Here is a 24,442-nt window from a genome sequence, read left to right on the forward strand (position 1 = left end):
CCTAGTGAGTAGGACATCAGTGTGCCTCATTATCGAGTCACCCATGACTAGTGTGTTGGGCATGCTGTTTTGCCTTAGGGGCTTTGGTTGAGTGGCACACTGTTTACGAGAGCTATGTGTCTCGTGATTAGTGTTGTGTTGTGGTGGTCGAGTGCGTTTCTGCCTTGGAGGTCTCTGTTGCTTGGGTAGATTTTTATGGACAGCCTCCACAAAAGTGGGTGTGTGGTTTGTGTTTTTATGTGAAGGCAGTGCTGGTGTGTGTTCCATGTGGTGTGGTGCAAGTGTTGACCTTCTCCTCTTGACCAGCTCTTCCGGTCTTGGCTGGAGAGTATGTGGCTTCCAATTTGGATAAGTGCATCTCTCGCAAGTCTGAGTGTTGGAAGGTAAGAGGAGAGGGTTGTCGGTGCACATTAGGCAGTTGCTAAAATTGCCACAGGATGCCCAAGTTCACCAGGTTAATAGAAGAAAGCACAGGGAACTGACCTTTAGACATGCCTGGAGGGGTGGGCATTGATAATAAGTACCAGATCTGTTTTCTTGTAGAACGTTTAATGCTGGTAGCACTTGTGTGCTGCAATAATTCCTACAAGAAGTCTGATAAACTGCTAGACTAATACGCTAGTATAAGTGCAGGAGAGGAGAGAACTAGTAGATCTAAGGGAAAAATTGAAGAGCAGACTCTGGCACCGCTCAGAAGCTTACAAACAGTCCTAGATTCAGCAGGTCTGTATCTTTACCACACTAGTACAGGAAAGGCAGGAGACAAGAGCAAAAGTGGGCTTTTAAACCAGAAAGTTGAGATAGACAGTTTCAGTCTAACGGTCAATAACCTACAATTTCTGGGCCAGAAACCACTTCTCTTGTGGTAGATAGGCTACCTAGTGCTTATCACTCCCACTGATAAGCTAGAAGGCTTCCCTCCAACACAGAAAGGCCCCTTGTAAGGGGTCAGAATGGACCTGCTGAGCTTGTCTGCCAGAACGTTGATCTCCCCAAGTATGCAAGTAGAAAATGGTCCGAAGACATCGCCCATTCGCAGACTCTCATGGCCTCCCTCCACAATGGGTAAGAACAGGTTCTTCCTTGCCTGTTGATGTACCACACCACTGACATGTTGTCTAAGTGAATCGCACTAGTTCCTAGAGGGAGAGTGTCCTGAAAGGCTTGCACCGCGAGGACGACTGTTCTCATCTCCAAAACATTGATATGCAACTTTGTCTTTATGTGCAACCAAGTGCCTTGGACCATCTTTCCCCTTGAAATGCTGACCCCACCCCCAAATGGGAAGCATCAGTGGTCACCATGACTGAGGGGGGGAAGGAAGGAGTAAAGGTCTGTTGATCGACAAGTTGTCCAACAGCAGCCACCATCGGAGATGCTTTCAACAAACCAAAGTCAGCTTGATAGGAGTAGATAGAGGCTGGAAGAGAACAGACCACTGAACAGCCAGGGTCCATTGAAACACTCACATAAAATACCGTGCTAGAGGGACTAAGGGAATGGCAGCCTCCAAAGATCTAAGAGCCTGAAGTATCAGCCTTGCTGGTGGGGAAGACTGGTTTAAGATGGCTCAAACATGATCTCTCAATGTCTGAACAAAATGAGTGGGTAGAGCTGCAATCTGGTTCTCTATGCCCGGAAGCTCCGATAAATTCTAAACTCTGAACTGGGGATGGGTTCAACTTTGTCAGGTTTATGGTGACACCCAGATGGTTGGAAAGATTGAAGAAGTAATCCCTAGCCTGCAGAAGTTGACGCCTGGTTGGGGCAGTGAAGAGCCAATCATCCAGATATGGAAACACCCAGAATCCTTGCAGTCTCGGGTGAGCTGCAACTACTACCATGTATTTGGTAAACACCCTGGGGGCTGTGGTGAATCCGAAGGGCAGAGCTCTGAACTGAAAGTGACTGGCTCCCAGCCAGAACGGCAAATGACTTCTGGAGCATCTGTCTATTTTGAATGAAAGTACGAGTCCTTTAAGTCCACTGAGCACATCCAATCGCCCTTCCGCAACAATGGACCATAACCATTCGGAACTTTGCCTTTTTTAAGAGCAATTTAAATTTTCTTAGGTCGAAAATTGATCTCAGGTCCCCGGTTTTCTTTGACACTAAAAAGTAGTAAGACAAGTTCTGAATTCTTTTTGTTTGGTCAGGACCTCCTGGATGATATTTTGCAGTAAATTTAGAACCTCTGCTACTGCGTACTTCCTCTGAGTGGGTGGAACATCGGGGAGTCTCTTTGACCTCTTTGGTGGAGGAAGAAAAAAGGGGTTATAATAATCTCTGGATATAATGTTTAGCACCCAATTGTTTTGCATTATATCAGTCCAGGAGGTAGGGTGCAAAAAATGACTCCTAACTGCCTCCAGAGATGAGCAGTCAGGTAGCGATTCAGGAGTGCTGATAGGGCTTATCAGAGAAAGACTTTCTGAAGCCCTGATTCTGTGGACCCCCTCTGCTCACGGAGCGGCGTATCCCATTGAAACCTCCTACTATGCCTCTAGAGGAGGGATCCCCACGCTGATCCTGTGAAGACACCTGAGATTTCCAGAACTACTTTTTTCCCACTGTGTTGGTTATGGAAAAAGTGCACTGAAGTTAAAAAAATTGACCCCCGATGCAGACAAGGTCTTTCCCTCCTGCTCACTGTGAGTTTGGGTGACAGATGGTCCGAAAAGGATAACCCATCAAATGGGGCATTGACAAAGGATGCCTTAACAGGTTCCGCAAAATCACAAAGCCTCATTCCAGGCATATCTTCGAATAGCAATGCCTGTGCTGGCTGCTTGTGAGGCACCTTCAGTGGAGTGGGAAATAATATTATCATCATCAATAATAATAATCATAATAATAATAATCATAATAATAATCATAATAATAATTGGACAAAGACGAAAGAGTTGCCAGTTGGGGAGGGACCTTCTTTAAGTCCTCCACTGACATGATCTCTGCCACAGAGTCGAGAGTTCCTTCACCAGTTCCCTCTGCAATCGAGTAAAATGTGACAGGCAGTTTAACACTCAGCAAAAAAGTGGCCGTGGCATAAACACTCTTACCAAACCTGTCCATCTCTCTAGATTTCCTGTTAAGCAGATGGACAGAAGAACTCTACTTAGCTAGCTCCTTTTTGGTAGCTGTTGCCAGAACTTGGCATGAATCTGAATACCTTTGGTCCAATACGGTCTGTCCTTAGGGGGAGATAAAAACTAGTCCTGATGTTTAGGAATCTGTTCAGTACAGTCCGGCTCCTTCCGGCCCCGGCTGGACACCAAATCCATGAGCTTGTCTGCCTGGAGGATGACCCAAGACGTATACTGGCTCATCCCAAAAGCCTCTAAAAACACGGACTCTTCTGAGGAAGGAGGCTGGTACGACCAACTACCTCTCTGACTCAGGATTTCAAATGTCCCCAAAGGAGACCTGCTCCGGTGGTGATCTCGGGGATCCTTCTTCATTGAAATTCATGTCTTCGGTGACTGACTCCAAAGGGGAGTCAATGTGCATTGTTTTGCACACCCTCTTACAAGGTATCTCCTCTGTGGGATGCTCAGAAGAGGTCTTGAAAGAAGAGAGGGCTCCCTCTAGGGGCAGAGTTTGGAGGCTTGTCTGGACAGGTTGGCTCTGGCCAGGCATGACAGGCTCAAATCTCTAATACAAGAGGGGGTCAGTGGGAAGGGTCATAGCTCAAAGAGACTGGATCCCCTATGACAAAAAAAGCCCCTTTCCACAGTTGGAAAGCTGAAGGACCCGTTGAATCCCTCCCCAGTTCCACAGGAGTAGAAACTACTGAAGAAGAAAGGGCAGGAATCCCCAAGCCATGGATTCCAGGCAGAATCGAACCGGAGCTGTCCAGTGCACTGAGAGCCAAAGATGGCTCCGACATAGTTGGAGCTGAACCCCTCCCCCCCGGATCCAATAGGGACATCCCAGATTCAAGACCCACTGCGATCTGATGACATCACTGTCAAGGTGACAGTTGGAATAGAAGGGTAGCTCCTCATACCAAACTCTGTCTCTCTCAGTTGGCTATTATCCTGGGACTCCGATACCAAGGGATAGATCAGATAAGGAAATTGAGCTTTGAGAGAAACACTCACAGATCCCAGAGAGAATAGAGTGGAGAAAACCCCCAAAAGCATCTGAGTCTTAAGAATCTTCCTGATCATCCTGTCCATGTCATCCTCTGAAAGGCTCCTAGAAGACCTAAAAGAAGCCGCTGACAGAGGCCTGGAGTGCCTGACAGGCATCTGCTGCATTCTGGGAGGAGAAGCAGTGTCCATGCCCAGCACCAGTTTGGGAACCCCAGCTATCGGATCCGTTGCCTTAAGATCCGAAGTGGAAGTATTCGCTCCAGGAGAACTGACAATCAGGCAAGTACCGGTCAGATCCGAAGTGTGCTTCAGATCCACCGGTGCAGAAGTCAGTCTGAGATTTGAGCCTGTCGGATCTGATGGTCTCGTTACTTTACAGGGAGGCTCCAAAGATGCTCTCGGGAAGTTCTGATGGTGCTTCTTAGAGTTGGAAGATCTTGCCACACTCTTGGAAGGAGTTTGAGCGCCTGGAGAGGAACTTGAATAAACAGGCAAGAGGTCCTTGAGGATTAGTTTATTTCTGCAGTCGACAATAGCCCTAAGGTTGAAGCAATGTTGTTGCTACTTCTCTAGTACGCTCGGCTTTGCTTATTATGCTCTTTTAGGTCGTCCACCATCCTGACGAAGATTTCGAAAAGTGTAGCCTAACAATGTATTTTACCAGCAAGGTTTGATGGTTTTCCAGCAAGACTATTTTTAGTTAACTACATTTTTTTTAGCTAATTTTAGCTAATCTCCGAATTTCACTATTGTAGGTTTAGAGTGATTCTACTAACCATGTATGAGCTGGCTCAGGGTATCTAACCTATCAGATTGTAAGGTGTGATGTCAAGTTGTCATGCCCAATCACAATAAAGGTTTTTTCACCCACACTTGATTGGCTCCCACTGACACACCCCCAGGTACTCTTATAAAAGGACATCCTCAGGATCACTCTTTCCATCAAGGAACTACACTTCGATGGTGATTGTACTTCTGGTACTTTTTACTTCAATAAAGTATGACCTTCTAGAATCTGAACTTCGACTACATTGATTTTTTGCCACCACAGCGAGCAGAGCTCCTTAGCCGAGCCACATTTACGTTGTTTAGCCTGTTTTTTCTGTGCGTTTCATCTTTGATTTCTTGCTGCCACATTAGCGGTTCCTCTCCACCAGGCAACCTGACCAGCCGGAACTACGACCTGTATGCGAAGCCTTTCTAAAGGCTTTACTCAGCCTTCAACCACAAGCACTCGGGTATGCACAGCCTTTCTCAAGGCTTTACCGGTAGCCCAGCTTCTTCACAGCCATCCCATCGTACCTTTATTAAGGCAGCCTACCTGGTCATCCATTTATTCTTGGCTTCCCTAGGGTATTTTATTCGTGAACCATGTACTGCTACAGAAGGAAAGGAAAAAAAGAAAAAGGGCACTCATCTCAGAAGACTGGAGACGAATGTAGAAATCCTACTGCTAATATAACAAAAAATGCTCGAAACTCAAGAAACCACGTCTGTCACTGCTAGCAGCAAACAAGATCTGAGGCACTTAGGCAGGACAGTGCATTATGAGAAATGGGAGGAGCACAAGACTTGGATCCTAGTCTGTAAAAATGCTTTTGAGTCGGATCAGAGGGTCAGATCTGTAACCTAACCATGAGGAGGAATGAAAGAGATATTGGATCACACGATATCCCACAGTGCCCTCTAGTTTTCTAGCTACAGCAGTGTCTCTCTAAATATTTTTGGTTCTGAACAGAGGCTAAGCAATCATGTGACTACTCTAGTTACTTGGAAACCGGATCAGAAAAAGACCAGTTTTATTTCAAATGTTTTTATCTGATCAAGATTTCTAGTCTTGGAAGACAAAAGCGTTTATCTTACAATTTTTACTTCAGCTTGTATCAATAAAAGCCAGTGGATTTTACTACGTTTTTTCACAGCATCTTTTGCTTCATCTGTGTTCTGTGCCACACTAACCTGGTTTCAGTCAGTCTTTCTGCCTTCCTGGTTTACTTGTTCCCAGAGATGAAAACTTAGCATGATTGTAAATGTAAATGAAATTATGCATATGTGTAAACAGATTTGTATATTTGTACATATTGAAAATACAAGTTTCATATATATGTATATATATATGTATATATATATATATATATATATATATGTATATATATGTATATATATATATATATATATATATATATATATATATATATATATATATATATATATATATATCACACACATATAAGGACCCCTAATCTTTCCAAGTGGGATCTTTTACATCCACATTAGTTACCACTAACTCAAGCAGATGGGGCCTTGGTTTACGGTCTCAATAAAGTTATAAATAAATACACACACACACACACACACACATATATAAAAAACATTTACTTGCATAATATATACAGATAAACAAGTCTATCTAAACATTCATTACAGAAATTTACATTAATAGATTTACATTAAAAAGAGTTACGTACTTAGCATAACTTGGAATCTGTACTATCCAGTGTCATTATTCATCACGGATGGGTCTTGGATTTAACCTCAGATCTGAGCCAACAACTTAAGAGGACAGCTCCTGAGCTCAAGCTCCTCCCCTACCCGATATCCCTTGCTACCCACAGTCAGATCGAGTTGAGAGAAAGGAGGCAGTGAGAAATACTGCCTATGAAAAAACTGCTAAGAGTGACATCCCTCCAAAACTCCCAGATCTCTTGAGGAGGGGGAAGGAGGGTGGGAATGTGATGAATAATTACACTATATAGCACATATTCCAAGTTATGGTAAGTGCATAACTCTTTATCTGATGCTATCAGTATCATTACTGATCACAGATGGGTCACAGTCCTTAGCTACTATGAACCCTGGGAGGCCTCAAGAAGGATAAGCCGGGGCACAGAGGAACCAAAGGCGCCAAATCAAACTTGTAATGCAAAACAAAAGTATGGGGGCTAGACTAAGTAGCAGCGGTGCAAATCTCATTGAAGGAAAGTTTTACCAAGAAGGCAGAAGATGTGGCTACAGCCCTAGTAGAGTAAGCTTTGCTTACCCTGAAAGCTCCAGGTGTCTGCTTTCAAAATTTAAGAAAGACAACTGGAGATCCAACAAGAAATAGATACCTTGGAAACTGCTTGACTTTTCCTAGCCTGAGAGAAGGCAACAAAGAGCTGATCAGACTTCCTAAAAACTCTCAGCCCTCTGTCTATGGACATCCAGTCAAAGAAACTTATATTCCCCTTTATTAGAAAGATTGGAGAAGAACACAGGAAGCTGAATAGATTGGTTAACGAGGCTACTTTAGGGATGAAAGAAGGATTAATCCTGAGAGACGCCCTATCCTTATGGAACACCATGAATGGGAGCTTAATGCAGCGAACCTGCAATTCGGAGACCCACCTGGCCGAAGTAACAGCCACCAGCAATGCCGTCTTCCAAGACAGGATTTTGAGATCACAGGTCGCCACAGGCTCAAAGGGCTTCTGCATCAAAAGACTGCAACACCAGAGTGAAATCCCAGGGTGGGGAGGGATCCTTGACAGGAGGTCTGAGAAGAAAGATCCCTTTGAGGAAGGCCTTACACAGTCTAGAAAAGAAAGTGGGGCTTTCATTCAAATGGAAGTTGGAGATAGCCACCAACTGAAGTTTAATCACAGAGAAACTGGCCCCTTGTTGAAAAAGAGAGTCTAAGAACAACAAAATGTTGGGGATAGGAGTTGAAAAGGGATCTAAATTGTGCTGTTTGGCCCAAAGTGAAAATCTCTTTCATTTACGGGACTACACCTTCTTGGTAGACAGTTTTTGAGAGGCCAAAATAATGCTCTTAACTGGAAAAGGAAGCCAGGACTGCGATAAGATCACTGGAATCGGAGGAACCAAGTGGTCAGACGAAGAGACTGGAGATTGAGAAGAGGAAGCCCCATGGAAGGGAAATGAGTTTCGGAGTGGGATTAATATCCAGGGAACATATTTCAGATGACACCAAAGGAGGGAAAACCATGCCTGATGAGGTCAGAAGGGGGCAATGAAGATGAGAAGAGACTTCAGCCAATGGATTTTCTGCAAGACTTGGGGGATTGGAGGATAAGCATATAGAAGCAGCCCCAATGGCCAATGTGAAAACAGAGCATCCCTGGGTGACTCCCCCGTTGGGGGATCAGGGCGAAGTAGTTGCTGAATTTGTGGTTAACTGGACAGGCAATTAGATCGCAGCAAGGGAGACCCCAGCGGTCAGATATCAGACATGCCACTGACTGGTCCAAGGACCACACGTGAGGACTAAGACAGATCTGCTGAGCTTGTCCGCTAACACGTTGGAACTGCCGGGAATGTACACTGCAAGAAGAAAGCAACTGGAAGACATTGCCCATTCCCACATTCTCATGGCCTCTCTGCACAGAGGCTAAGGCCATGTTCCCCCCGGTTTGTTGATGTACCAGACCACTGCCATGTTGTCTGTTTGAATTGCAGCAGTCCCGAGAGGGAGACAGTCCTGGAAGGCTTGCAACATTAGAGAAATTGCTGTCATCTCCAGGACATTTATGTGCAATCTGTTCTCTAAGTGGGAACCATGTGTCTTGAACCACCCTTCCCTGAAAATACCACCCCCCCACCCCAATAAGGAGGCATCCGTTGTCACGGTGGCCTTGGATTGGGAAGACAGAAGGGTCTGCCTACAATAAGATCCAGAGTTTGGAGCCACCAAACAAGATGACGTTTGCATACCTGAGAAATCCTGACGGTCTTAGATATGGGGATGAAGCTGAGCTGACCACTGCACTGCTAAGGTCCACTGCAGACCTCTTACATGATATCTGGCTAGTGGCACTAGCTGGATTGCTGCTGCCATCGAACCTAGTACTTGCAACATCAAGTGGACTGTGGGACATTCCAGATCCAGCAACTGACTGACCTGGTCCCGAATGATATGGACTCTGTGTAGGGGAAGTGCTGCAGTGTCTATAACACCATGTCCAGAAGGACCCTGATAAATTCCAGGTTCTCACAAGGGGAAATATGGGATTTGGGCAGGTAGACTGTAATGCCTAGCTCCTGAAAAAGACAGTGTAATCAGCGCCCAATGTGAGTTGATGCCTTGTGGGGGCCGTAAGGAGCCAATTGCCCAGGTATGGGAACACCTGGAAACCTTGCAGCCAGAGATAAGCTGCTACCACTGCCATGCATTTGGTAAACATCCAAGGGGCTGTGGTCAGACCAAAGGGCAGGGCACTGAACTGGTAGTGGTTGTCTCCTAGATGAAATCGCAGGAATCTCTTGGAGTGTCTGTCGATTTTGTAAGATAATGCGTATACTTGAGATCCACTGAGCACATCCAGTCATCCTTGCGCAGAAGAAGCAGAATGGACTGAACAGTGACCATCTGGTACTTGACTTCCTGACCAACAAGTTTAGATCAGAGTTCTAAAATGGGACAAAGGTCCCAATTTTTTTGGCACCAAAAAAAAAATAAATAAATAAATAAGTGAGTAAGTTCTGGACCCTTGTTGTCCTGTCGGGACCTCTTGGATTGCTCTTTTCTGAAGGAGGTCTTGAAACTCGAGAAGGACCAACTCCCTCTGGTGGGGTGGAACATTCGAGATACATTTTTGAAATGGAGGGGCTGAAAAAAGGGTATGAAGTAACCCCTAGAAACAACACCCACTAATCTGAGGTAATACCTGTCCAGGCTACTGGGTGTAGGGAGAGTCAACCCTTGACTGCTTCCAGGGCAGTGCAGCACTTCAGGAGCGCTGAGAGGGCTTCTCTGAGAAGGGTTCCTGGGAGCCCTAGTTCTGCAGACCCCCCTCTGCCTCTAGGGCAGCATCCATGTCAAATCACCTTCCTTAGCCAGAGGAAGATGATTCCTGAGGAGCATCCTGGAAAGAAGAATGAGACCTGCGGAACCATAGTTTCTTACTACCTCTCTGATTTTTAGAACAGGATCGTTTGGGTGTAGAAAACTTGATTCCGATCGAGGAGAGAGTCTTTCCTTCCTGCTCACTATGGGTTAAGGTCTCTTTAACAGAAGGGCCAAACAAAGTTGACCCATCAAAAGGGGCATTAGAAAAGGACGCATTAAAGGATACTGCAAACCCACAAAGGCAAAGCCAGGCATGATGCCTGATGGCAATGCCTGTGCCCGCCTCTTTAGAGGTGGCCTCCATCGCATTGGAGATCAACCTCATCGAGACGTTGGCTAGGGAAGTCAGAGTGGACAGCTTTGGATACAAAATTTGAGACTCTCCGGAACCAGCAACTCAGAAAGAGAAGTGGAGAGCTCAGATACCAAATCCCTTTGCAGCCGGGTAAAGCATGCCATATAATTTTTTTGATCTCAGTCCGAATGTAGTGAAGGCAAACATGTACGTCTCAAAATGGTCAGTCACCCGAGATTCCCTGTTAGAGGGATGGAACGTGGAGCTCTCTTCAGAAAGCTCCTTTTTTGTAGCTGCAGCCACATCAACAGGGACGCCCTTACTCCAAAAAGCTTTGTCCTTGGGGGGGACTTAGAAACTTGTCAGCCTTCTTGTGAACTGTCTCCACTGTGTCTGGCTCCTTACACGCCCTGTCCGAGATAAGTTGGATGAGCTATCAGCAGGGGGAGACACCCAGGTAGAAGATGGGCACATTCCAAAGGCCTTCAAAAACACTGATTCCTCCGAAGACAGGGCAGAGGGTAGACCAACTGCCTCTCTCCTTAAGGATCTCAAGGATGTCTCCAAAGGACACTTCCTCACATGGAAGCTTGGGGGACCAGTCTCCTTCCTCGAAATCAGTGTCTTCAGTGAGGGAGACTCTAGGGGAGTCCAAGTGCCTCCTCTTGCATGTCCTCTTCAAAGGGGGCTCCTCAGGGAGGACTTGGAAGAGGTAGGAACCCCAAGGAGGGTAATAAAGGCACTCACAGGAGAGCTGACCCTGCAAGGATGATGAGGTGTCGCCACCCACCATCGAGCAGTACTGGGGAGGACCTAGAACTGAGGGAGTGGCAGCTGCCCAGCCAGAGACAGTCCTATCACCTGGAAGGCCAACGGACTCGACGAAGCCTCCTCCATGTCTGCAGATGCCCAGGATGGAAGGGAGGACCCCAACGTAGCACAGTCTCCGGCCGATATCAGCCCCGAGCTGTCCAGCGCAGGAGGCCCCCAGAGGGAGGGAACGATCCGAAGATTCCAGGCCTGACCCCACTCCCCAGGAACCCGGACTGACCTCGCTGGGCCAAGGTTCAGCTAGCTCCAAGGGTGCCGGAACCAAGCCCGCCAGGGACCCAGACGGTGTGGGAAGGGAAACGTTGGCCTCTCACCTGGAATGCTCTGATCCTAAAAGTCCAAGCCTGGATGGGTCAGCCGAGAAGAGTCTCGTGGATGGAAAAGATCCCCTAGCACATGAGCAGGGGATGGCAAGAAGCCCAACTCAATTTGGGCTTTGAGAAAGCTCCTCATCATCCTAGCAATGTCTGAGGGAAGCAGACTCCTGGTGGATCGGGAAGGGACTGAGGAATGGCCTGACCTAGCTCAGGGCCTGTGGTCTCAAGAAGGGGACCTACTTGAGCGTCTCGGATCCAATCTGTTGGATCTGGAGGGGAGCTCTCAATAATGATCAGATCCAACAAAACCATTGGATCTTAGGGTCTGCTTAGAACGAGGAAGTGGATGGCACCACAGATGTATCCGATGGGTGGGTTGGATCAGAGGGCAGTCTGGGTCTCGTAGGATTCGAAGACCTCTGAGGATCTGAGGTCTCGGATCCGACAGAGGGAGCTGGGCTCACGGAGCAGAAGAACCCGGATCCGAAGCCAAGGAGGCTGAACTCGGATCCGGGGAACTGCGATCCAGGTGCCACGGCATTTTGGTGGGAGAATTCCTACAGGAACAATACTTCCTTTTGGGATCCGAGGAGGTCTTAGAAGGGGAACCAGAGACCAAAGGACCCCTTTAGGAAAGCCCTTTAAGCAGAAAATTGTTCCTGCATTCCAAGAGAGCCCTGGGGTTGAATCCGGCACAAATATTCCATTCAACCTCCAGATGTGGCTCTCCCAGACAATAAATACACTCCTTGTGTGTGTCGGAATGGGCATTTTCCGACCACACAAGAAGTGCTTTTTAAACCCCATGGGCTTCTCAGACATCACACACACACACACACACACACACACACACACACACACACACGAAACACCCACCATCCACACACAGCACAAAACAAATACAGGGGGGACAAGGTACTAAACCGGAAGAAAGAGCTAGAGAGAGAACTACCCAAGGGATCTGGGAGCAAAAAAAGAGCAGGAACCTGGGGAAGGGGACCAAAAGACTAGCCTAAAGCACTACCAGGAGGGGAGGAAACTAACCAGTAATGAGTGGAAGGAAGATGGGTTAAAAAAGGAGAAGAAAAACCATAAGGGAAGAAAAAAAAAAGAGAAAAAAGTATTTATCTAAAACTGAAGATTTGAGCTGCAGGAAGCACATCCAAATTAAATCGTGGCAAACAAGATCCAAGGGTTGTAGACAGCAAGGGATCTTGGGTAGGGGAGGAACGTGAGCTCAGGAGCGGTCGTCTAAGTTGCCGACTCAGATCAGAGTTCGGATCCAAGGCCCATCCCATGATCAATAATGACACGGATAGCATCAGATCATTTATTTATATTTACCCACATTTATTTTTATTTGTATGACACGTATTTTACACTATTATAATTTAATGTCACTGCCCGTATTAACTGGACATAAAAAGGAGCTTTTTTCAGTTTGCAGCTAGATCAAACATTGACAGACTTCTTCAGTACATTAATGTGGAAACAGACCTGTTTGATCATAACCACTTTCTTAATGAAGGATCACTAATTTGGATACATCTTGTTCATGGCTGCATCATGTGTGACACTATTTTGCTGCACATGGAACATTTACATTAGACTGTTCATTTCATTTTGGTCTTCATAAGTTGATTCTCCCTACAGAACAATGAATTCAAGGAATACTTTAGAGCTGTAGAGTTGAGGCTCACATACATAACATAAGCAGAATGTTACAAACCAAAGTGAAAAGGAGTGATGATGAAATGGGAGGGGTTGTTCAAGAAATAAGGAGAGAGTGGGATTTTGAATGCAGGTCCTCAAGAAGAACCACCACCACCATACAAAATATTATATTTATCAGGTGCCAGAATTATTCTAATACTGAGTCAACACAGGAACAGAAAAAGAGGTGATTTTCCCCAATAGGAATGATACTAATGGTACAGAAAAGAGGCAATAGTTGACTGAAATTTATTTGAGAAATTTAGTAAAGGAACAAAGATACTGGAAGCAAATAACTAGGGAGGGAAAGGTAATAGAGTGGGAAGAGGACAAGCAGTCATATGGACTGCAGGTTAAAGACTGCCTTCCCTACCAGGGACTGACAACAGAGTACAAGCAATGAGAAAATGACAGACAAAGGAACAGGAGGACGTGTATGGCCCCCCAAGTATGCAAGTCCAGACAGTTTAGGATGTTTGCATGGAAGCATCTGTACAGGTACTTTTATTCCCCAAAAAGACTTTCCTCAGGCAGATAGCAAATACTGGATGTGTGATGAGAAAAGAGGAGGTAACACGGGAATATATATATATTTTTGGGACTGTAACAAGTTGGCAGATTCTAAAACTTTCCCACAGAGTACTTTTTCAGAAATGCTGGGGTAACAAATGATTGTGACTACGGAAATTATTCTTTTGAAATGGGATATAGGATCTGAATTGCCTAGACAAAGGCTTTTTACCAAGTTTAATGCTAGTGGCTGCCAAAAAAGCAATTACTAGAAAGTATGGATCAAAACCTAAACCAACCATAACTGAAGTACTGAAAATTGTAAAAAAAAAATATATATATATATATAAAAGCACTGCAGGTGGGATCTTCATGAAAGGAAAAGATCAAGGTACATAGATATAAATGGAATTTGTGGGAACAATACACGAAGAATAGTTTTGAGGAAGAGAAGTAAAATTTAAGAGAAGGTATAAAATGTGCAATTTATGTAATGCTGGATTGAATAAAACTGTTAAAAAGAAAACGCATATGAATAGTAAAAAGAAAAGAATAATGAAATGTAATTTGTTTTATTTTGTGTAACTGCATGTGTATGTACCTATGTCAATCTTTCAAAAATTTCATGATGGCAATCTTACCCCCCCTTCAAAATACCTGAAAGAATGCTAAAACTATCTCCTGGATGAACAACTCTGATCCTCCACACAACATGGCTTCATCCTTCCCTTAGTATTAAAACTGCACTTCTAATCTATATAGATACTGCAAATAAAACTAAAGATAGAGGCAAGCTAGACTCCTCCTTATTTCTACACTTGTCTAAAGCCTTTGACACAGTTTGTCATAGCTAACTTTTACTTCAAATATCCTGGTTAAGTCACTCTTAGTTCACCCTTCTATGGTTCAAAGGTTACCTCCTACCCAATAGGTATCAGTCAGTAAAATGGCACTCCACCCTCTCTCCACACCTTCCAGTCACCACCAGTTTACCACTGGTCCCATCCTCTAACATTCTCATCAACCCCCTCACACATTCATACAACAGGCCTCCCTAATATAATACGTAAAAAAAATTTCACACTCATTTGCACAACTGACAATATGGCACACCTCCAAAAATTATTCAGGAAGCTTTATCAGCCACTGAATCATGGCTTTGTAAATCACAACTCATGCTCAACCCTTAAAAAGAAACTACTTTTTTCTCCAAATCCTCTCTCATGAAAAATACAAAATGTAAAGTCCTCTCTCGTGACAATAAAACCACTGAAGTCATTTCTCGCAACAAATTACTGGGGAGGACAGTGGATAATGATCTTAAATTTGACTTGCACATAAAAATTGCATAAGAAAAATGAATCAGAAACGAAGGATGCTTTACATGCCAAATACTCTCACCAATGCAACTAAAACTAGACTTGCCACTACTTATCTCCTCCCAACAAATCTTTATGACGCTCCCATGCTTATTAACTTCTAGGCATCACAAAAATCAAAACTTGAACAATGCTAAAACAAAGTTGCTAAATTTGCAGCAAATACCTCCTCTGTATAGCACTAAAAAGCCTAAATTGGTTAGAACTACCCAATCAACTAACATATAAACAGCTTCTTACTTCCTATACAATTATCCAACATCCATCTGCTTTGTCCAGCAATAAATAAACATTCTACACAACTGTTCCCAGTCATTAAAATCCAATGACCAGAACCCCTTGCCTGTCCACAACCTGTCAGTTCATGCCATGTTGGTAAGGCCTAGAACTCCTTTCCTGTATCCATCAGGTCAGTACCCCCCCCCTCTCATCCTTCAAAACCATTCTGAAACACTTTATAGCCACAAGCTGGCTCTGTTCTTCCTCAACACCAGGATAAACTATATCACTAAATGTGAACAAGTACCCATTCATTAATACTGCCTTACACTTCCTTACTCTCCCTTCTTCACTCATTTCCTTACTTCTATTAATTTCTCTCCCCTGGCTTTCTCTCTAAATATACCACAAGTCTGCTTTTCTCTCAGTTCATATCGCAATTTTGGTTTGTATTATACTAACTTACCTTTGAATTATGTATAAACTGGCTAAAATTTCAAATCACTGTCAAATAACGTGCATCTGTTCTTAACCAAAGTTTTCACATTATGTTTAATTTGCTATAATTATTTAAAATGGATACGTCATTTGTACTATTTTTAAAGACTGTAAAATTATTGTTCTTATTGGAGCATTTCTCCTTGGGCCTCCACTGAAAATGGGATCCTACTCATTCAGACTTTCCCAGTAATCAAATGTCAATCATTAAATAAATAATATAATAAATACTTAATAAACATGTTGCTTTAAAAAATGCAGTGACATTAATGCAAAAATCATGGCACTGTACATACCTACAATGAATATCATGTTTCTTCTAAACCCAGGAACAGCCAAGCAAGCTTTGCAGTACACTCGCATTGTCCTTCCCCATTGAGGGCACACTAACTGTAGACGAACAGCTTCACCTCCAAAGGTTTAACAGTTGAAGTTAGGTTAGGTGGTGGCCTACAAAGAACGCCTGCATCCAAACAGCATATTGTTTGACTTAACTAATGCGGTGATACTCACTCTTGCACTACATAACTGGGGGGGACCCCCCCACTAATAATTTTCCTTGCTTTGGTCCACTGATACATAAGTGCCTATGCTGACTGCTTCAACAATGACCAGGGTTTGAAAACGAGCCTGGATTACTTAAGTCACATAGTAAGGGAAGAACTGACAACCTGTTGCACATCTTTCTCCCAGAGGAAGGCTCATGAGATAATTTGTAATCACAGCAACTTGAGGCAGAGGCCAGGACCAGCAACTGTGTACTGGGTTACTCAGGAGATGAAAAGCATGGGGACATCTTGAGGCAGAGGCCAGGACCAGCAACTGTGTACTGGGTTACTCAGGAGATGAAAAGCATGGGGACATCTTGCATTATGTGCACTTTTAGGACTGGCTTCCTCTGCAATCCAGACTCAGTAATACAGCCAGTGTTCTGACAATACAATAATTCATCTAAAACCTTAGCACACTGACTTGTTGAGACACTACAAAGGCAAACACTGACCACATTATCCAGGGGAATGAAGGGGAGGGAGAAAAATCCTGCTTCAGAAAGCACACAAGAGACTGCCTAGCAGTATGCAACTATAAGGGTTAGTGCCAGAGTGTGTCAGGATGAGAAGAAAGCAATATTCAACAACAACCAAATTAGGACTCCAAGAAAGTTCTACTGCTGGTAGATAATGTTAAAAAAAAAACACCCACACAACCCCCCCCCCCCCATAAAAGAAACACTCCTCTCTGCATCTGTATACACAATCCATCACTGTTACTTCTAGTAGGGCACAGAACCTGCCTTAAGGAGCCAACTGCGAAATTCTTATCCTGAGGGACATCTGCCATTGGGCAAATCACATCTTTCTAGACAGCACTCCAGCAAATGAAGTTATGCACTTAGCAAACTTCCTTAACAGGTACATCTCCGGATCCAACTTGGATCAGACTTCTGCCACTCCAGACTTTAAGATCCATAGCTCAGGTTCTTCCCCTTACCCATAATCCTCGCCTGACCCCAACTTTACTTCAAACAGAGTTTGCTCCAGACTCCCAAACTCCCAGACAAAGCAAAAAGACACAGATATCAAAAGCTAATACACAGGAGATCCTTGAAGGGATGACGCTTTCTGGAGCTGAAACAGTGCGAGACATTAATCAAGAGCTAGACTATACTGTCATACCAGAAACAAAGGCTATTATCTTCCGCACAATGGAAGGATGCAGGAGGACAGGAAGTTAAGGAAGATTGGAAACTTCCAACATAGACCTATCATTCTTTTAAGTGCATAAATTTCATATCTGATGTTGTCCCTTCAGTCTGTTCCTCAACAGATGGGACAGGGTCCCCAGCTACTCAGACTCTGGGGTGGTTTCATGGAAGGATATTCTGGGGAACGGCTGAACCTAAAGCCACCTTATTCCTGGAGATCCATTCCAGCTTATAATGAGAAATAAATGTTCGAACATTGGTCCAAGTGGCTGTCGCACAAATGTCATCAACTGAGGTCCTAGAAGTGGAGTCAGATCTAGTGGAATCACAGGTTTGGGCAGGGTCAAGCTGTTTTCTTTACAGACATAAGAAATACAGTCTGACAACCATCAAGCTAAGGAAACCTTAGAAACTCTTTGGCCTATCTTAGCATCAGAAAAGGAGACAAATAGTTGATCTGTATTCCTGAAGGATTTGGTAAAACAGAGATAAAAAAAAAAAATTGGCAGTGTATGCCAATCAAGTGTAGCATACATTTCCCTTAGGAAAGGAAACCAGGAAATCAATACATCGTTCAGTGAGGCATCAAGACACTACCGTTCGACTGCTCTGGAGGCAGTTTGGGGGGGGGGCTTGTCTCTGCACCAAGGGGCCTGGACATCCAAAGGTATCTGGGTGCAGCAAATCATAACCAGGGGCTATTCCATTCTCTTTCTTTACCCCCTTCCTTCAACAAAGAAACTCCCAATGTGCCACCCTCTCAAAGGAAGGCAATCGCCAAAGAAATAAAAAAGCTGCTAGACATGGGAGTCATCCAGAAGGTCCCATGAGGCCAACACAGATCCAGAATTTACTTCAGGTTCTTTTTGGTGCCAAAGAAGAACGGGGACCTCAGGCCAATTTTGGACCTCAATCATCTCAACCAATATGTCAAACATATACAGTTCCAGATGGTCACTGTACAATCCAGGAAGGACGACTGGATGTGTTCGACAGACCTTCAGGATGCGTACTACCATAGTACAATGGACAGGCAGTCTAGACGTTTATTTGCTTCCAGATGGGAGCCAGTCATTTTCAGTTCGGAGTCCTGCTCTTTGGTCTCACACCAGCCCCTCATGTGTTCACCAAGTGTACGGCAGAGATTGCAGCTCACCTCAGACTACCAGGGTTCTGAGTGTTCTCATATCTAGACTTGCTCAATACTGCTTCTGCCAGGTCTCTTCTCATTTGGCCTAGTGATCATCTGACCAGAAAAATACTGAGCTGGCAAACTGTGAGACAGGAATAAAATTATATTTATTAACTTGTTTCCAGTATCAAAACAAACAGCCAAACCGGTTTTGGCTGATAACCAACACAGCCTTCATCAAGGTAAAGTCAAATCAATATCAGTCGGTCTTATATACCTGCATATAAAGACATTAAGATCCCCATTGGTTGCTCTAAAATTGCTCATTTAATCCAGGTGGGAATAACCCACCTAATTTGACAATCCATTTCTTCTCTTTAGAATCCAGAATGGACTGCCACCCTGTTTTGCTGGATTTATTCCCTTAAACTATATCAATTACCATAAACATAAACCTGGCAGACGTATGTGTTAGGCAATGCTTATATAATGCACTTTTCAGATTTTTTGTTTTTAATATCACTCATATGCTCCGAAATCCTCAACCTAAGAGGACGTGATGTTTGGCCAATATAAAAAGAGCCATTCACTACTACAATTGGCAAAAAAATTTACATCATAAATACCATAATTTTTACTAGCAAATTTTTTTAGATTTAAATATTTTATTGCAATGAGTGCAATGGCCACATGGAAAGCAACCGAGTGCCTTACCTGAAATAGTGGGTTTGTATCTCCTGATAGGGCATTCTCACATGTGAATGTTTGTAGTGACTAAAAAAAGAAGCAAGGTTTTTACTTTTTGGAAAAAAAATGAACACCTGTCTGGTAACATGTTTGCTAAATCCAGACCACACTGTAAAATATTCCAATGCCTATGTACACTGGTGATGAGTGCATCAGAGTTCCTCCCATATGTGAATACAAATCTAATAGGTTCTGAAGTCTATTGTTCATGTTGTTTATACACCAAAAGATCATCCCTCTTTAATGTATTGGACCAATTGCTGGCCTGCAGAACATGTCCCATCTGATATCCCCTAGACTTAAATCTATGCGTCAGATCCTGCCTATATTCCTGAAAAGTAGCTCCAGAAACCCATACCAAGCTCCTTGGGGTAATCATAGATGACCAGCTGAAATCTGACCTTCACATTCACCACAATGTTAAGAAAACCCATCAAAAGCTTGGTCTTCTTTATAGAAATAAAATATGTCTTACTCCTGAAACTAGAATAACTCTAACCAATGCCTACCTTCTCCCCAACCTCTTCTATAGCGCAGAAATCTATACCAACCTCCAGTCCACACTTCTCTCCAAATTTAAATCTACCTACAACAAAGTGGCTAGATTTGCTGCAAACATACCACCCAAATCTCACCACTGTCTGACCCTCAAGTCACTACACTGGCTTGAGTTTCTAAACCACCTCAAACTTACCCAACTACTCATTATCCACGCCATTCTCAACAAACCATCCTCCTGTCCAAGTCTCTCTTCACAAATCTCCCTCTAAACTCCCACTCGATCACTTAGGAGCTCAGATCAACATCTGCTACAAATTTACAAACCTAACAAATGTGCAGAACAGAACTTATACAGCTACTCTCCAGCCATCCTCTGGAACAAGCTTCCCTTGACTCTAAGAAGCCTACCTCAGACCCACACTTTCAATATCTCTCAAACACTACCTTACCCACCTCACAACTTGCCCCTGCAACCTTCCCCCTTGAAACTAGTACACATCTTGGTCTCTTCACACCACTTGTACCCTCCCCTTCATCATCCTACTATCCATTTCATCCTCCTTCCCTACTACCTATCAACTTCCCTCTTCCCCCACGCCTCCTTCCTCCCACCCTCTACCTTTATAGCTCTTTCCCCACGCCTCCTTCCTCCCACCCTCTACCTTTATAGCTCAAGGCCTGCTCTCTCCTACCTACCTCTTGTCAGTAAGTACATAACCTTTCCCAACTCTTCGCAGGTTACCTATTTCATACTAGGACCCTCACAATTGCTAGTCCATAAACCTATCAACTCATAATCACTCCTCTACACTAACTGCTGCAAAGCCCTCCAAATCCCACTGCTCCTACGCCCCCACTTATCCTACTTGCATCACCCTCAACTACCCTCCATCTGCTCTAACTTCATTACAACACTAAGCTGCTATCTAACTGTATCTGTGTTAAACTCTCACTTGCCTTCCTTATTTAAATGCAATTAACAATCATTACTCTATTCTTGTATACTGCGGTGGTGGTGCTGTGGTAGCGTTGTCGCCTCACAGCAAGACGTTGTGCTGTTCGATTCTCACTTAGAGCGTCTTCTCTGTGGAGACATGCGTGAATGGGCGTACCTTCGTTGAAGGTTGTGCGTCAGGGCTGGCAAAATCGGCATGTAAAAAATCTACTGTCAATCATTAGCGGACCGGAGTTCCGCTGTGGCAACCCCTAAAAGCTGAAAGACGCAAACAAACAAACTCTATTAGTGTATTTATCAAAATTTGTGTTCCACCATTTTTGCATTATTCTACTGTGTACTGTGTAAATAGCAGAATTTTTAACCTACTATTTTTGTATTCTTCTACTGTACATTGGACTTTTTCTCCCTGGGCCTCCGCTGAAAAAGGGCTCTGTCCCAGTCGGACTATCCCGGTCAACAAATGTCAAATAATAAATAAAATAAATAAAAATATATCATAATACAGTGGTAAAACTACTTCCACAGTGCTCTTTTTGATGGGTCACATACTGAACAAATTTTAGCACCATACATATTCATATCAAAACAAGTCAACATTCAAAAAAAAAATCAAATCTTACCTTTGTTGGTAAAGTTGACCTTTCCACAACATCCTGCCTGAATGCACAGCTCCGACAGCTATTTTGGCAAATAAAAGACAGTGTTTGTAAGTACAAATCTTTTTTCCCCACTTTCCACTTGTGCAATACATGATGTTCTTGCTACATACTCCCATCTGCTACATCCAGAACTAAAACTTAGCCAGAAATAGCTTTGTTTAAGCAGGCCAACCTAGTATTAAAGCTTCTGCTCTTCAAGGTTATACCATATCAATCACCTACAGCATCTATTCTTTACTTCATACTCACAATGTTCCCACAACTTTCTGTATAAAACCACATTTTCTTCCATGCCCTGATTACTCATACTCTCTTCAAAAGCCCTAATGATTTCTTAAACATGGAAATGGCATGTGTACGCTGCTCAATTCCTGCTTGTTAGCCACTGTCAAACAACAGATAACACAACCTATTAACTACATACTAAATAATATGTTAAAATTTATTTTCTGTCTCCTGGCAGTGAAAGCTTAAGGTCTCCCTTTAAATCACAGTTTTCTTGGCACTGCAGGACACAATTCTTCAAATTTCCCAAATGTTCTGAAGGCACAAAATGAATCCCTTATCTACAGATGTTGCTTTATCTTAGCACCCACTACCACCACCAAAACAAATGACAAGATGTACTTACTGGGATGACACATCTACAAAAACTGTGTCTATACCTCCCTGCATGGCTAGATTTGGATGGGTGGGTTTGGCATAATGGTTAAAGTCTTTACCTCATATATACAAGGTACATAGATGATTCTAACCTATGATTATTGGATAGACTTAAAATGGCCCTTCAAAGCATTTAGCCTAGTAGTCACATATGAAGCTATGTAAAAGAAGTAAAGACACAAACATTAGAACCATTCAATTGATAAAAACAGTCCCAAGCTGCTGACAACCTTGCCCCTTTCCTATCATCCTCCACAAGTGCTCTACTTCTCTAGATCTTCTGCAAGTACTAAGGAGTGCATAATAAGAGGGGCAGAGGAGAGAGAATGCTATGCTAGTTACACCAAAGCCTGCAGACTGAGGATGTGTGTGTTATACCAGATGAACCCACCTCTTACAGATCTATCCTGTTAGTAAGTACATAACTTTTGTATCAGAGAAAAGGAGAAAGGAGGTCAACTCACCATAACAAAGGACACTCCTTAGCAAAACATCCTGGGTGGATATCCCTATAGGAAACATCCTGAAATCATAGTGGTTCTAAATGAAGACCTGGGCCTCAACCTGACATCCAGCTTATAGTGTACCTCAAAATATTAAAGGAAGATCATGTAGCTGCTGCAGAGATGTCACCCATGACTGCACGCAGAAGCTTCCACTACACAAAACCATTTCCCGTGTATAACATGGCAACAGTGTATACAGCCACACAAACCATCTGGTGCATGAGAACCTGACTATATTACTACCTAATCTGGCTTTAGCAAAACAAAAAAAAATATTGGTCATTTCTACACATCTAAACTGCCTGCAGACATTTAAGCATTAGAGCAGATATTTTCCCAACGTAGAAGGGAAGAAGACAAGTAGACTGAAATTCTCATTTAGACTGGACTCCTTAGCTACTTTTGAAATAAATTATAATTGGCTCGGAATGAAATTCTGTCTCTATAAATGCAAATGTGTTGGTTTAACTGAAAGAGTATGCAGCTCAGAGGTTGTCCTACCACAGGTAACTACCAGAAAGAGCATTTTCCAGGACAGGTACTTTAGGTCAGAGAAGTAGGGTCAGAGGCACAGCAGCTGTCTCCAGCATGAAATACAAGTCTCAAGGTGGTATCAGATGCACTATGGGAAGTCTAAAGAGTAAAGTTGTATATGGCCTTTTTAAAGGGACCCTAAATGATGCAAAATAAGACAGTAATCCTGCAGGAAACATTGAACAGCTGATAAATGAACTTTGACAGAAGAGTAACTGACGAGGCAGGGCTCTAATATCCAGGCAAGATACACTACAAAGAGAGTGGAACAGAGGGAAAAAGATATACATATTTTTAGCTAGCACCCGAGCATAACACGTCTATAATACAGACCCTGATAATCACAAATGTCAAAATTCCCCCCAACCTTCCACCTGATGCTACTGTATGTATATTCATCTGAATTTTAATCCCTTTCAGATAGTACTGTGTCCCACAGAGTTTAAGTTTAAAAATATATCTACTTGGAGGAAGTCTCTCAAACTTTCCAATAAAAGGAAAAAAGTCATTTAAAATACATCTACAGTCATACAGTATAAAAAGGATTTATATCTAGTAAGCAAAACAATTAGACATACTATTAAGAAGTACAAGACCAGATAGGAGCCTAATGCATCCCCTGCATCCAAAGACAATTACAAGACCTTCTTTAGCTACATTAGGAAAATTACAAAGAAAAAATGCAAATTGTATACGGTTTGTATCAAATGACTCCTTCATCTTGGACTCCAAATACAATCACAAGACAGATTTGCAAACAAATTTTCTTCAAATTTCTCTCTACCTTCTAATTCCCACTACACCCCTCCCCATTCTTCAAAAAACTCCAGAAAGCATTACTATGGTCATCATTTTATCAGATTCATTTAACTAATCAGAGTCAAATGTCTGAGGCATGCGAAATCAATAAACTGGCTGCAACTGGCAGGCATGAAGGCAGTCTTTCTTAATGAGACTGATTTCAGTTGTCATTTGGTCAGAGAAACTGTTGTAGATCTGATCTGGCAGGCATAGTGCTCATCTGAGTATAATGATGTGAACTATGTTATGACCACTTTTTTTTTTTTTTTTTTTTTTTTTTAAATCAAGTCCAACTAGATGTCTGAGATGTGTACAGTCAACAAAATCCCCCCCCCCCTCCATTTTTAGAAATTGTTAAAAAATTTAACAGGTTAGATATACCAATTGTTCTGAATGAAACCAGGTACGTGATACCAGATTTTAAACCACATGCCATATGTACAACTATGCCATTAATAATAGAGTTCTATAATCAAATATGGCTTCAGACAGGACTGGCATTCAGGATGGACATAGCAAACATATTTCCTAA

The 24,442-nt window shown here is 43.2% G+C and overlaps 1 protein-coding gene across 1 annotated transcript in view; it reads right to left on the reverse strand.

Moving 5' to 3' along the window:
- Window positions 1-24,442, reverse strand: part of DDX25 (DEAD-box helicase 25) — a 2,576,846-nt gene that overhangs the window by 2,292,779 nt on the left and 259,625 nt on the right. The window contains exon 2 of the mRNA XM_044080825.1: window positions 21,368-21,425. Within this exon, the coding sequence (XP_043936760.1) occupies window positions 21,368-21,425 (58 nt within the window). The remainder of the gene's footprint in view (window positions 1-21,367; window positions 21,426-24,442) is intronic.

Source organism: Protopterus annectens, chromosome 8.part0 (genome assembly GCF_019279795.1).
Source record: "Protopterus annectens isolate FY-2018-M chromosome 8.part0, PAN1.0, whole genome shotgun sequence".
Classification (NCBI taxonomy): Eukaryota; Metazoa; Chordata; order Ceratodontiformes; family Protopteridae; genus Protopterus; species Protopterus annectens.